Source organism: Symphalangus syndactylus, chromosome 9 (genome assembly GCF_028878055.3).
Source record: "Symphalangus syndactylus isolate Jambi chromosome 9, NHGRI_mSymSyn1-v2.1_pri, whole genome shotgun sequence".
Lineage (NCBI taxonomy): Eukaryota > Metazoa > Chordata > Mammalia > Primates > Hylobatidae > Symphalangus > Symphalangus syndactylus.
The window spans coordinates 91,591,489-91,606,646 of record NC_072431.2 but is presented as its reverse complement, the minus strand read 5'-3'; the positions used below and the strand labels follow the sequence as shown (position 1 = coordinate 91,606,646).

The following is a 15,158-nucleotide window of genomic DNA, read 5'->3' as shown; positions in this document are numbered from 1 at the left end:
CAACTGATGTGGTGCTCAAAATATGTAAAGTAAATATTTAAACAATTGCACTTAAAAAGCAAGGAGGGTAAAGGAACTAAATGGAAGTAAGGTTTCTACACTTCACTAGAAGTGGCAAACTGTTGTGGACACCAGTAGACTGTGATAAGTTATGTATATATATTTCAATACCTAGAGCAACCACTAGGAAAATTATACAAAGAAACTAAAAAATATTATAAATTAAGATGGAATCCTAAAACATGTTCAAGTAACGCACAGGAAAGAAAGGAAAGAGAAACAAGAGAAATGAAAAACGGAGGATACAAACAGAAAACCAAAAAATGGCAGACTTAAGCCTTAACATATCATTACTTTAAATGTGAGTGGTCTACCTACAACTAGTTAAAAGACTGGCAGAGCACCAAGAAAAGTCAATTTCCAAAGGTTACGCTCTATATGGTTCTATGCATATAGTATGTATAAAATGACAAAATTATACAGATGGAGAACAGATTAGTTGCCAGGAGTTGGATGGGTGGCAAGGAGTGGCTGTAACCAAAAAGAGATAGCACAGGGAACCTTGTGATGAAACTGTCCTGTATTTTCACTGCAGTGGAGTGGTGGTTACATGAATCCTCACATGGTAAAACTGCACAGAACTAAGTACACACAAACTCATGCACACACAAATGAATGCATGTAATACGGGTGAAATCTAAATAAGGTCTGTGCCTTGTATCAATATCAATTTCCTGGTGTTATATTGTACTAGAGTTACGTAAGATGTTACCCTTTGGAAAGTGGGTGAAGGATATTTAGAATATCTTTACATTTTTCCTTTCTTTTTTTTTCTTTTAGAGATAGGGTCTTGCTGTGCTGTCCAGTCTGGAGTGCAGTGGCATAATCATGGTTCAATGCAGCCTCAACCTCCTGGGCTCAAGTGATCCTCCCGCCTCAGCCTCCCAAGTAACCACGACTACAGGCAAGCTCCATCATGCCTAGTCAATTTTTAAATTTTTTGTAGAGACAGGGTCACACTGTGTTGCCCCAGCTGGTCTCAAACTCCTGGCCTCAAGTGATCCTCCCGCCTTGACCTCCCACCTCTGTGTTATTTCTTAACTACATGTGAATATATGGCTATTTCAAAATGACTTTTTTTTAAATTTAGTATCTCAAGGAAAAAAAAGTGTAGTAGAATAAAAAACAATTTTGGCTTTATATTAACAGAAAATCTTGAATACAATAAAATTGGCTAAGAAATAAACCAAATCTTTCCCCTAACTCCCTTGTTAGAGAGTTTGAGATGGGGAAGGAAAGACATACCATTTAATTCTGGGTTCCACAGCTCTGCAACCCAAATATCAATACAGAAGACACCTATAATATGTATAAAGATGAATATGTTTTGCTAAAAAAAAAAAAGTTATTTTGCTAAGTATATAAGTTATGCATATTTATTATAGAAAATTTAGAAAATGAAGGCAGATAATGATAGTAAATCAAATTAAAAAGCACATGTCCCAGTGATAATATAGTCTGGTATGCTTTTTTTCCTTTGCTTATATATGGATTTTGCGGGGTAGAGAGAAACTAGTATATATCCTAAATCGGGAATCAGCAAACTATAGCCTGCAGACCAAATCCAGCCAGGCATCTGTTTTTGTACAGCCCATAAACTAAGCATGATGTTTACACTTTTACACAGTTACATACATGGCAGATACACACATAATATCTGCCATATTGCCTCTGTCTGCAAAGCTTTTGAATATTTACTACCTAGAACTTTAACAGAAAATGCCTGTCGACTCCTGTTCTTTTTTTTTTTTTTTTTTTGAGACGGAGTCTCGCTCTGTCACCCAGGCTGGAGTGCAGTGGCGCGATCTCGGCTCACTGCAAACTCCGCCTCCCAGGTTCATGCCATTCTCCTGCCTCAGCCTCTCCGAGTAGCTGGGACTACAGGCGCCCGCCACCACGCCCAGCTAATTTTTTTGTATTTTTAGTAGAGACGAGGTTTCACAGTGGTCTCGATCTCCTGACCTCATGATCCGCCCGCCTCGGCCTCCCAAAGTGCTAGGATTACAAGCGTGAGCCACCGCGCCCGGTTCTTAATGGCATTTTTATAAAAATCTTTTTAAATTATAAAGATAACATGAAAAAGGACATATGAAGATTTTCTTTACTTAAAAATTAATGCCATTAATCAAGTTAGTGGCAGAACAACAATCCATTATATGGATTATATGAATAAACCTTTATTAATCAATTTATTTCTGGATATTTAGCCTGTTTCCAGATTTTTGTATTATACAAAGCAAATGAATGCTCTTGTAGCTAAATTTCTAAATATAGAAATGAGTATTTTTAAGGAGGTCTCACTTATAGCTAACATTATTTCACAAGTATTTTTATAATTGTTTTGTAAATAAACAGCATTATATATTTTGAGGTATAACAAGAACTTTATTAAACAATTAATATTATATATAAATTAACTATTCTCTATTCTCTAGAATAGAAAGCCATTCTGAAATTGGTATATTTTCCTACAAGTTGAACAAATCAAAATCTGTAATATTACCCAAAAATCTCATTATTATACATAGAGAAAGTTTCAAAGTTTTTTTTTTTAATCCTGTCAAATTCTATAAAGGTACATAGAGGAAGAGTTTGGCCTAAAATCAGAGAGTCACAAGGAAGTTAAAGGCAGTATTAACTAGAGGTTGGAGCCTTGGAGTCAAACTACGGGATCCAAATGCACTCACCAACTGGGTAGCCTTGCAAGTTACCGAAAACTTGAAGTCTGTGTTTCTATCTGTAAACCGGAAGTGATCATCATGGCCAAGTCACAGGGCAGATTAAGATACCTAAAGAGCACACCAAAGTGCCCAGCACTGTTTTCTATACTAAATAACTGTTCATTTTTGTAATGATCATCATTATCAGGGTAGACTTCTCACACAATACTTGTTCCATTACATCTTTGCTCCAAAGGGGGCTCGGACCTGCCTCTAACAAGCAGTAACTTGTAGGAATTAAAAAATAAAATTCCAGAAATTAATTTATTTGCTTTTGCTTGAAAATATATTTAATACGAAAGCATATTATTTGTTTCAGCTTGAACAAAGCCATATAAAAGATGTCACCAATGGATTACAAAGTACCACTTTAAAGAAAAGAATAATCATCATTCTCAGTAAACTATTGCAAGGACCAAAAACCAAACACTGCATGTTCTCACTCATAGGTGGGAATTGAACAATGAGAACACATGGACACAGGAAGGGGAACATCACACTCCGGGGACTGTTGTAGGGTGGGGGTAGGGGGGGAGGGACAGCATTAGGAGATATACCTAATGCTAAATGACGAGTTAATGCACACCAACATGGCACATGTATACATATGTAACAAACCTGCACATTGTGCACATGTACCCTAAAACTTAAAGTATAATAATAAAATTTAAAAAAAAAGAAAACAACAACAAAAAAAGAATAATCTAAACATAAAGAAATCAATCTTTAGGTTCAGAATTCAGGATTAGAATATCTTTTTCCTCTCACTGTTTATACTGGACGCATTTTACTGTAACAAGGCTGAACTAGACACTGGAATTTTCCTGACTCCCCATCTGGCTCGTCTCTTCCACACTATCCTATATTTCCTATTGACTGGATTCAAGAAGCATCCCCTTGGAGTCAGTTCCTCTTTGTCTTCTGCTACTGCCTTGCCCAGGCCCCTACACTCCTCCTATCTCTTATGGGGACTTCCATGAGAACCATGCAAATGGTCTTCCTGCTATCTCATCTCTCCTTCCAGTTCATCTGTCACCAACCCCTTCCCTACTCTCAACAATCAAACTTTTGGGTGGCTCCCCGTTGGCCGCAGAATCAAGTCTGCACTTCCTGGTTTAATACATCAGGAGCTTCACAACCACACCAATTTCCTTCGCCAGCCTCATTGCCCCCACCCTTCTCCTACACTACAGCCACACTGAGTGCCTCATGGTTGGCTAAACATATATACATACTCTTGCGTGACTCAGTCTCTGCACATACATTCCCTCCTTCCCAAAGACTCCCAGCTTCGCTGCCCAGACTCACCTCCCAAGATTCCAGGCATACTCACTCTTGAAGACTCCAACTGAAGCCATTCCTGACCACTCATCCACTCCTCTGTGCGCCCACCTCACTCAGCTACCATTTACACAAGAGCAATCATCCCTAAGTATTGAAAAGATCTTAGTGCTTCAAAATAGGAGTGAAATCCTTTTGAAGATAATGTACTTCTTTGTTATGCTCTTCAAAAATAAAACACCATCTAAGAAGTAGTCTGGCTCATAATATCAAGGTGAAATAAACAGCACACTACATATTTTTCAAAACATCCAAGCTAGAAGGACCAGTTTAGTTAGTCTACAAAATTTTGCCACAACCAATTATTACTGTAAATGCAGGACCCTTAACCATGTAGCCTATTAAATGGCACACTTAACTATCTTGGTTGTAACATGATTTTGCATTTCTACTTTAACTGCAAAATAAATTAAAATTCTTAAAAGTTTTATATATTGACATATACACCACTTTCCTTTACATTAATAATACTAACTCAACAATTTCATTTCATTTGGTTGTAGTTTTCAAGAGTAATGAAAAACATATGGCCAGTTTTTGGTAGACAATATTCTTTTCCCAAACATATATTAAAATAAGATCTTCAGATAAACTTAAAAGTCTTACTGATATAATATAAAAGCACAGTTTACATGAAATACAACATTTCATAAAATGATATATAAATTGTTATATGGTTGAAAACACTACACATTTTTTTTTTTTTTTTTTTGAGACGGAGTCTCGCTCTGTCACCCAGCCTGGAGTGCAATGGCGCTATCTCGGCTCACTGCAAGCTCCGCCTCCCGGGTTCACGCCATTCTCCTGCCTCAGCCTCCCAAGTAGCTGGGACTACAGGCGCCCGCCACCACGCCCGGCTAATTTTTTTTTGTATTTTTACTAGAGACGGGGTTTCACCATGTTGGCCAGGATGGTCTCGATCTCCTGACCTCGTGATCCGCCCGCCTCGGCCTCCCAAAGTGCTGGGATTACAGGCGTGAGCCACCGCGCCTGGCCCACTACACATTATTCTTTATGGAAATGGAAATTATCCTAGCACTTGAATAAGGAAAAGGTAGAAATATATAAGGAAAATGCCTGTCCTTCAAAAAAAGTTTAACAGTTACAAAACACAATGAGAAGAGATAATAGAAAACAAAGAGAAATGGATGAAGGAGGAATCTCTGGCGGACTGAGTGTTGTCTCAAAATATCGCTCCTGGAACTGGAAAGTGATTCAAACTGAGTAAAAAAGACTCCAAAGTCTTCAAAGGCTCAACTGCAAACAGGCTTAGCACTTACAAGGCCTAAACCTGGTCTATCAACATTCTGACTACTTTGCTGGTCCATAAACTCAGTAGAATCAGTAATATCTAGGAGAGTAACTGCTTTCACAGAGCTAGTGGTGGCGGGGGGCGCGGAGGCCAGGGTTGGGGGGAAGTGGGGGAGGAATCTCTCTAAGCCCTCGGGTTGAAGCACCAAGCTGGAAAATGAGCCACCATGACAATATCTAAAATATAAACTGAAGGTCATTAATATTTAGCAAGTGCTTCCCATGTGCTAGGCTCTATACAAGATGCTTTATGAACATTAATCGTATCTAATCTTCACAGCAACCATACAAGGCAAGCAACAAGACCCATTTTTCACACGAGGAAACTGAAGGATATAGGAGGTAAGTGCTATGCCCAGGTCATACAAAAAGCACAAGGTATGGCCACGATACAAATGAGGGTCCACCTCCCGTTCTTTAGCACTATCCCAAGCAGTAGGCACTGGAGGCTAGACAGCAAGACAATGGAAAGGGCCCAGAGTTGGAACCCCTTTCTCCCACTCATCAGCTGTAGGACATTAGACAATCAGGCCACATTTGGGTCTCACTTTCCTCAATCTTAAAATAACTACCTTTTCCTTACATTTCTCTCCTCAGTTTGGCCAACTCTCATTCCCTAACTTCCTAGTTTCTTTGTCCATTTCTAACATAGTTTTTAAATATCTGATTTAAGGTACTTTACTGTGGCCAGGCATGGTGGCTCACACCTGTAATCCCAACACTTTAGGAGGCTGAGGCAGGCAGATCACTTGAGGCCAGGAGTTTGACACCTGCTTGGCCAACATGGCAAAACCCCGTCTCTACTAAAAATACAAAAGTGAGCCGGGGGTGTTTGTGCACACCTGTAATCACAGCTACTCAGGAGCCTGAAGCATGAGAATTGCTTGAACCTGGGAGGTGGAGGTTGCAGTGAGCCGAGATCGTGTCATTGCACTCCAGCCTGAGTGACAAAGCAAGACTTTGTCTAAAAAAAAAAAAAAAAAAAAAAAAAAACCACGTTAAGGTAGTTTATTGTATCTGCAAATGCTTGTTTATAGATATTCAATTTATGATGGAGTGTTATGTTATTGTTTTCTGCTACTGAAACCTCTGATTCTGACTATTTTCTTCCCATAGTAGCTTTTTATGGATGTTACTTGTCATTTCAATTCATTTTTAAATGTCTTGGATGTTCCTGGATAGCAGTAATAGATGCTACTAAGGAAGAAGGGGTGAGGCATCTGTGTGGTTTACCAGGTTTCGGCATTTTCTTTTCTAAGAGGCATCTTTTTTTGGTGAGTAGGTAAGTCTCCTGATCTGATGATGTTCTTTGCTTCTGGGCACCCTTAATTTCCTCTGCTTTGTCCTTTCCTTTCACTACCAAGCCTCTAAGGATGCCTCCCCCATCTCTGCCAAAAGCAGCACCATCCAGCTCTGTTACCTAAAGTCCTACATACTTTCAAGCTCCTTTCTTTAAATTCTCGAAATCCACCAAGTCTCATATCTGTTCTTAGACTTCCCCACTAAGAATGGGGCCCCCTTCTCACTAAGATGATTTTTATGTGCATTCTGCCTCGGCTGGGTCTCAGCTGTACTCTCTTCATTTCTACCCAGTCTCCACCTGACTGTCAGCTCCAGCGTCAACTCCAGAGCTGACTCTGCTGGCTTTGGATGTTTATTTCCCCACTTGCACTGAAGTTTGTATTACTCCCCATTTGCTAATTATACTAGAGGCCTAGATTGTGTGTGCTTTTATTTACTCTTTGTTGAGCTGTTTAGTATTTGGAGCATGTGTGGAAAGATTTAGATTTAGGTGGCTGCCAACACCCTCCTCACCTGTAAAATGAAATTCCTGGACAGAGTTCCAACACTGTCTGATTCTGTACCAATGATTCTAAGAACACTGGAATCTTGGTTAACTAGAGATTTCCAAAATAAGGTAACCTAAAATGCTTTTCAATACTCTATAAGAAATTAACAAATATACTCTATCTATAAGCAAACTCAGAAATGCCTTACCAGGAGCCCCACAGTAATGGAAGTCCTTATTAACGAAAATGTTAGAAACCATGACTACACGATGACATAATACAGAACAAGCTTGTCCAACCCATGGCCCACAGGCCACATATGGCCTAGGATGGCTTTGAATGCAGCCCAACACAAATTCATAAACTTTCTTAAAACACTGTTTGATTTTCTGTTGCAATTTTTTTTAGCTCATCAGCTATTGTTAGTGTATTTTATGTGTGGCCCAAGACAATTCTTCTTCTTCCAATGTGACCCAGGGAGCCAAAAGATTGGACATCCCTGATATATAAGCTGTTCTCTACAGAAATATGCGTAAGTCCAACTTTTCCCTGGAAAAGCAACAAAATTCACATAAGCTTATGCGGTATCAACCCAAATGTAATAGATTATCATGGCTAGAGTCATATCAGTGTGTATTTCCAGCAGGTTATCACAGATACATTTTCATTCCTCTGAGCAAAATGAAATATTAAAAGGAAAAATGTACTTCTTCTTATAAGTCCATCTATAAAATTGATAAGCCAATCACATTATGCTTGGGCCAGGCACGGTGACTCATGCCTATAATCCCAGCACTTAGGGAGGCCAAGGCAGGTGGATCACCTGAGGTCAAGAGTTTGAGAGCAGCCTGGCCAACATGGTGAAACCCTGTCTCTACTAAAAATATAAAAATTATCTGGGCGTGGTGGTGGGCGCCTGTAATCCCAGCTACTTGGAAAGCTGAGGCCGGAGTATCACTTGAACCCAGGAGATAGAGGTTACAGTGAGCCCAGATTGCACCACTGCACTCTAGCCTAGGTGACAAGAGTGAAACTCTGTCTCAAAAAAAAAAAAAAAAAAAATTTATATTATGCTTCAACATCTCTTATGCAGACTTGAAAATAAATTTTTTAAAAAGTCCTTCCTTATATATTATTCTCCTTAAGAAACTATCTTTATCACAATACCCTAACAACTTTTAAGGTAGTTCCCTTTTTAAGAAGCAAACTCCAATTTCAATGATTCAAAAATTATACCAACAAACGTCACATTCATTAAAAGAACAAATAAAGAATAAACATCATAAAACCTACAGTGGCTATTTTTAAAAAGCAGGTGAGGGGGATGTTATAGTGTTGAGATAAATTTCTAAAACTTTGTATCAATTTTCCAACTGCCAACATGTTTCAGGTTAAAATATTGTTTCAGATGAAAACTTTTTGTTTCTTTTTTATTTTTTAAGCTAATCCATTGTATCTTTTTTAAGATATCTGGCATATTAAAAGCTCTTCCCCAAGGCTTAGTTACCTATCGCCCTGCTTTACACCCTCAGCCCCTGGGAATGCTGCATTTAGCAAAGAAGCGCAACTCAAGAGAACAACGTGGTGAGCTACAAATCCGAGGGCTCCTGAGTCACCATCTTACCTCAGACTCATCTGTAGATTCTTCAAGGGACCCAGTTTCCTATAAAGCATAGAAAAAGAAAATGGTCAGAAGAGATGATAAAAGAATAACAATCATTTGCAAGGGGGAAAGAGTCCTCATGTTCCTACCACCACCCAGTTGCCCTTTTTGGAAGAGAATCTACAACTACACTTTAGAGGACCACATGCTCTGACTTTACACGTCTCCTGCAACTTCTCCGCACCCTGGCAGGCAGATCTTGCTGCTCTCCCTCAAAGAGTTCACAGGTAAACAAATTACCCCAGGAACTTGTCATCTGAGGGCCTGGAAGACTCTCTCCCTTCTTAATAATGGAAACCCATCTGGCAAAGCAGCCTCACTAATCTCGGAAGGGAAGAGGAAACTGCCATCTCATGTTATCTACAAGCCAATTTTTATACTGAAAAGCTCTTGTGCTATTAATTATCATGCTATTAATCTGGTTGAGTTAAAATGACTGTCTTGCTAAAACAGCTTTTTAAAAGAATCTCCTACAGTGGTACCTATCAGACCCTGTGTAAACAAGCTGTAGAATTTACATGCACTCTTTAAACCATTACCACTAAGACAAATTCTGCCATTTAACACAGTTTCCCTCTTGCTAGACAATGAATCTTGCTGCTCTGAAGGAAATAAAGCAAAAAGGGAAAAATTGACTTGATCCTGCTAATCTCTCACCTGTCCAGTGAAAGAGAGAATCTGCTGATGCCATGCATCCTCAAAGAGGTCAGCAAAATGAAGATTTACTTAACGTACTTATAGATATCAATAGCAATAAAAGGTTACAACTAATATGCTGACACTGAACGTAAGCACTTTACAACAATCCATGAGATAAACAAAGAACAAGAAAAAATGGGGCAAGGACATTTTAAATATAACTAATATATTTTCAAGAAAAAAATGAACATTTTAAGGAAGATCGATGCATGTATTACTCAATACAAGTTGGACAGCAGGATAAATGTAAATCTAGTGTTTAAAATCATTTTAATTTCACTCATCAAAAATTAGCAAGAGCCTGACAGGTGGCAGGCATCCTCCAAAGTACAGCCTGGAGGACAACACAGTCCTTGCCTTCAAAGGCCATGGGTAAAACGGGGATATGTTCCTTGTAATTAAGAATTTTATTATACTTGTATCATTAACCACAATGAATATTAGAATCTCCTCTATATCTCAATGTAGCCTGTTTAGCTTAATGTCAATCCAAGTCTCATAAAGTTCTTATTCATTTGAAGCTACAATAATCCACAGTAACATTTTTGTTCTTAGCACTACATAAAAAAACCAATTATTCCACTACATGATAGCTGTCCAGAGAGTTAATGACATGTATCATGTTCCACCTTCTAAAATGTTTCTCCTCTGCACTCACCATCACAGTTCCTGGTTTTAGTCCTCTTACTGTACTGATCGTTCTCTTGTGGACATAGTCCACTTTAACATTAACAGTCACTATTCTGACTTCTTTACTGAACATCTGTTATAAACTGCTCATTATGTTCCATTCACCACCCACAACATTATAAACTTTCCTAACACCACTGGGGTTGGAAGAGTGAGGCTTAGAGGTTAAGTTTAATGACTTCTAACATCCTTTCCATCTCTGTGAGTCACTGAATATTATGTTATTAGCATCAGCAATACAAGGCTTTGATAACTATGCCAATAAACCACACTTGAGATTCCTATTTCCTGTATGTACAATTCTAAAAAGAAACTTGAGTACTCTTCAGAAAAATTACATTAAACCTAAGGAAATTTTTTTTTCCTCATATAGAATCCACTCAAGTATGCACATGAGGTAAATAGGTGAATACCCCATTTATGTTCTTCATTAAAACAAAAACATCTGGGCTGGGCACAGTGGCCCACGCCTATAATCCCAGCACTTTGGAAGGCCAAGGCAGGCAGATCACCTGAGGTCAAGAGTTTGAGAGCAGACTGGCCAACATGGTGAAACCTCATCTCTAGAAAAAATAAAAAGAAAATTAGCTAGGTGTGGTGGCATGCACCTGTAGTCCCAGCTACTTGGGAGGACCACTTGAACCCGGAAGAATCACTTGAGCCCAGCAGGTCAAGGCTGCAGTGAGCTGTGATCGCGTCACTGCGTTCCAGCCTGAGCAACAGAGTGAGACACTGTCTCAATTAAAACAAAACAAAACAAAACAAAATTATCTTAAGTGAAACAACTCAGAAACAGTCAAATATGCATGTTCTTACTTATAAGTAGAAGCTAAATAATGTGTACACGTGGACAAAGAGTAGAGAATGGCAGACCACGGAGACTGGGAAGGGTAGATGATGAGAAAATTATTTAATGGATACAATATATATTATCCAGGTGATATTGACACTAAAATCCCAGAGTTCACCACTATGCAATATATGTAACAAAATTGCACCTGTACCCCTTAAATGTATATAAATTAAAAAAGAAAAAAACAGAAGTCTCCAACCAGCAATTTCAATCCAAAAACTCAAAATCAAATTACACTCTTTCTCCACACCAGAAAGCATGCAGTGCCAGAATTTGACACCGTGAGGCATGAAGATCTGAGACCTGAATCTTCAGGGAAAACTGGGCTCTGAGAATAGCTTCTTTGGCTATGGAACTGATGGAGAACATTTACTCTAGGAAACTCTGAGACTTGCCTTCAGCACCACTACGAACATCTCACACAGACAGGTGATCTCAAAAAAAAACTTGTTTCCACAATCCTACCAAAGCAATGCATGAGTGATGTCAAGAATTAGGCTGGTCTGTTATTTCTTAGCTTCCTTCATTCATCAAGCCCTCTAATTAATATGCTAGAGACAGAAAGGCAAAGAAGACATAAAGTAAATGTCCTCATTAAGAAATCCAAAAAGGGTGAACTTTGAGAAAGGTAACAATTTGAGAAGGAGTCAGTGGTTTTCAAACTTTTTTTAGCTTCACTCTCTCATTTAAAGAATCTAACTTCGAATCCTGAAGATATAAGTTATAAATTATGCTGTTTTCAAAGTGAAATAAGCAAAACACAAAAGGACAAATATTGCATGATTCCACTTACATAACACAGAAGTATAGCAGAGGTTACCAAAGGCAGAGGGAGGATGTAGTGGGGAGTTACTGTTAAATGGGTACAGAGTTTCAGTTTGTGATGATTAAAAGTTCTAGAGAGGCAGAGTGGTTGTCTTAGTACATTTGTGTTGCTCTAAAGGAATATCTAACTAAGGCTGGTTAATTTATAAAGAAAAGAGCGTTATCTGACTCATGGTTCTGCAGTCTGTACCAGAAGCACAGCACCAGCATCTGCTTCTGATGAGGGCCTCAGGCTGCTTCTACTCATGGCAGTAGGTTGAAGGGTAGCTGGCATATACAGAGATCACATGGCAAGAAAGGAAGCAAAAGAGGGCAATGGGGACGTGCCAGGCTCTTTTTAACAACCAGCTCTTGTGGGAACTAACAGAAAGAGAACTATCTCAAGGATGGGACCAAGCCATCGTGAGGGATCTGCCCCCATGACCCAAACACCTCCCACCTCTAATACTGGGGGGACATGAGATTTTAGGTGGACAAACATCAAAACTACAGCAGTGGTGATGGTTGCACAACAATGTGAGTGTATTTAATGCCACTGAATCACACATTTATAAATGGTTAAGGTGGGGGTGGCTCACGCCTGTAATCCCAGCACTTCAGGAGGCTGAGGTAAGAGGATTGCTTAAGGCCAGGGAACTTGAGACCAGTGTGGGCAACACAGAAAGATCCTGTCTCTACAAAAAAAATGTTTTCAACTTTTTTAATGGTTAAAATGATAGTTTTATGCTATGTATATTTTACTACAATAAAAAAAGTGCTGTTGATCAAAGCAAAAGTGATAGGCTGGAAGATACCCAGTGATACAAGTGTCTGTCTGAGCCAATTCTGGGTAACAGATTGACAGCTAAACTCAGAAACATTTCACTTTACCTTTCTTTTCCAAACCAATCCCTTAAGTCCAATCATCCACCCAAACAGCTTTACCTAATGATTTCTGTGCCTTGACATGTGGCCTCTCTAATATACTCACCACCTGCCATCAGGATTGTCTTCCCAAACACAGACCAGATGGCCACTGCCCTCCTCAAACAACCCTCAGTAGTGCCCCAGCCTGAAGAATAGCTTTCAGATTCCCCAGCAAAGTAGTCAAAGTCCTTCCCAGTCTGGCCCCCAACAGACCTTTAGCCTCACTCCCCACTCTCTCCACAAACCTGTGACCCTCCAACCACACTGGAGGATCCCTCGCTGAGATATTGCTTATATCTCTATGCCACAAGTGGCAAATCAGTGGCCTGGGGTCTGGATATGGCCTGCAGGTGTTTTGTTTGGCCTAGGTGGTGTTTTTAAAAAAGCTTCCATATAAAAACCTGTACTCCTGACTGTATGTCTACATAGGATCCACACTTCCACATACCATCAGTTGCAGCTGAGCGGTTACACTCAGGACAGAATGCACTCCACCACCCCTATCACTCCCAATTTCCGACACCAAGGCTCTCCTGCTCATGTGCACCGCCCCTTCCTGAGTTTGTGCTGCCTGCTCTGCACTTTCCTCATGTCACTCCCTCCATTTAGAAGGCCCCTGGCCCCATCCTGCACTCATCTTGATGGAATGCTCTACAGGCTCAGTGGGTCTCTCAGGGATACCCCAGGGAGGGGTTGCCAGGCACTCAGCCTGAGGACCTTCACTCTCTCTTCAATATCAGAGCTTGGTTTTTACGTTTCTTCCCATACCCCTCAGCTAGCACCTAATATTAACTGCCTTGTCCTACAAGTTCTCATTTTAAATATGCTGTGGATAAACCCAAAGGCTTTGCCCTCTTTGTCTCCCAGTATCCTACTGGAAAAACATGTTGTCGGTGATGATGATGAGACAAGCTGCCAATCTAAAACAAGATTCTTCCTCCTCCGTATGTTGCCTTTCCTTTATGAGCAATACCAAGCATATTTTCTCCAGACTCATGTCTGAATTATTAGCTTATGAACTGTAGGACAGTTACAGAAAGGGAACTGCAGGAAGGTAGCATCAAACAAGGATGCAGCAAGTCCAACAATTCCTTGGGCTCCTAGAAGACCCCTCATACAGGCTTTCAACCAGCCCCCATCCCTAATCCTCCCATCAGCACAGAACCCTATGACAGTGGCCTGGGAGAAGGCTTGGCTCAGCTGGCCTCAGAGGTCAGGAGTGGTGAAAAGGAAGACTGTCAGCCCAGGACAGAGAGGATCCAGGACTTGCCTGGGTTGTGAAGTCCTCAGAATTGTAAGTGCCCACATACTGTTGCGAAAGAAAAACAGAATTTGGGGGAGAAATGGTAGCCTGGGGCCTGAGGAAGGCCACTCCAAACTTTGCAGGAGGGCTCACCTGGCTCTGTGTTGCAGGAAAAAAAAAGAGCAGAGACCAGGCTCCAAGAAATCATCTATCTCCATCTATGCCTGGAGGTACATGTGAACACTCACTGAGGTACTGCCACCTTCTCTCTCTTCCCAACAAACTGTGTGCCCTAGCTGAGCATAATGAGAAAGGGAGTTCTGATATAGGCACAGGAAGGAGGAAATATTTTGTGTGGTATGTATGTGATATCCCTGTTGTCACAGAGCTTCAATTTCAAAAACCTCAAAGGAGTTGTGGCCAGCTTTAGACACTCAGGGACTAGGCTGGTTGAGTAGTAAGGATGAGGACTCAGGTTACCAAGCCCATTTGACCTACTGGGCTCAGCTACTGCACTCATCTTATTCTGCAAGTGAAGAAAAATCTTGATGTCTGCCCCAGCGTGGAAAAGAGGGCAAACTTGGTAACCCGGTGACCCAGTCCCAAATCTGGCTTTGCATGAGAATCATCAAAACTCAGTTTGGGGAATTAGCTAATACCCACTAATACACTCCATCTGCACAGATTCTGATTCAGTAGGTTTAAAATAAGAGCCTGGAATCACAAGCAGTTTTTAACAACAACAAAAACAAAAACAAAAAAACCATAAGGAGGCCCAGGCATCAAGAAGAAACAAAGGCAACAGGGGACTGCACAGCCATGAATGGGAAGTAGCATGAGACACAGAACCCGCTGATCTGATGAGTGTCCTCTCTCCAAGGTGTTAATGTGGGCGCGGCGGAGGCTACTAATAATCAGCTAGTGAACTGGCCTCTAGCCAACCAACTCAGGTGAAGATAAGTGGAAAAACTAACAAACCAATTCGCTAGTCCAGCAAAACTAATTTGTGACTACATTTTAGTTACACGATGGGAAAGAGTGCGCCCTCTAAAATCTG

General features: G+C 40.3%; 1 protein-coding gene across 4 annotated transcripts in view; it reads right to left on the bottom strand.

Annotated features, from left to right (window-relative positions):
* Positions 1-15,158, bottom strand: part of VPS41 (VPS41 subunit of HOPS complex) — a 213,798-nt gene that overhangs the window by 173,176 nt on the left and 25,464 nt on the right. For all 4 annotated transcript variants that reach the window (XM_055293371.2, XM_063609643.1, XM_055293370.2 and 1 more), the window contains one exon: positions 8,847-8,885. In XM_055293371.2, the coding sequence (XP_055149346.1) occupies positions 8,847-8,885 (39 nt within the window). The remainder of the gene's footprint in view (positions 1-8,846; positions 8,886-15,158) is intronic.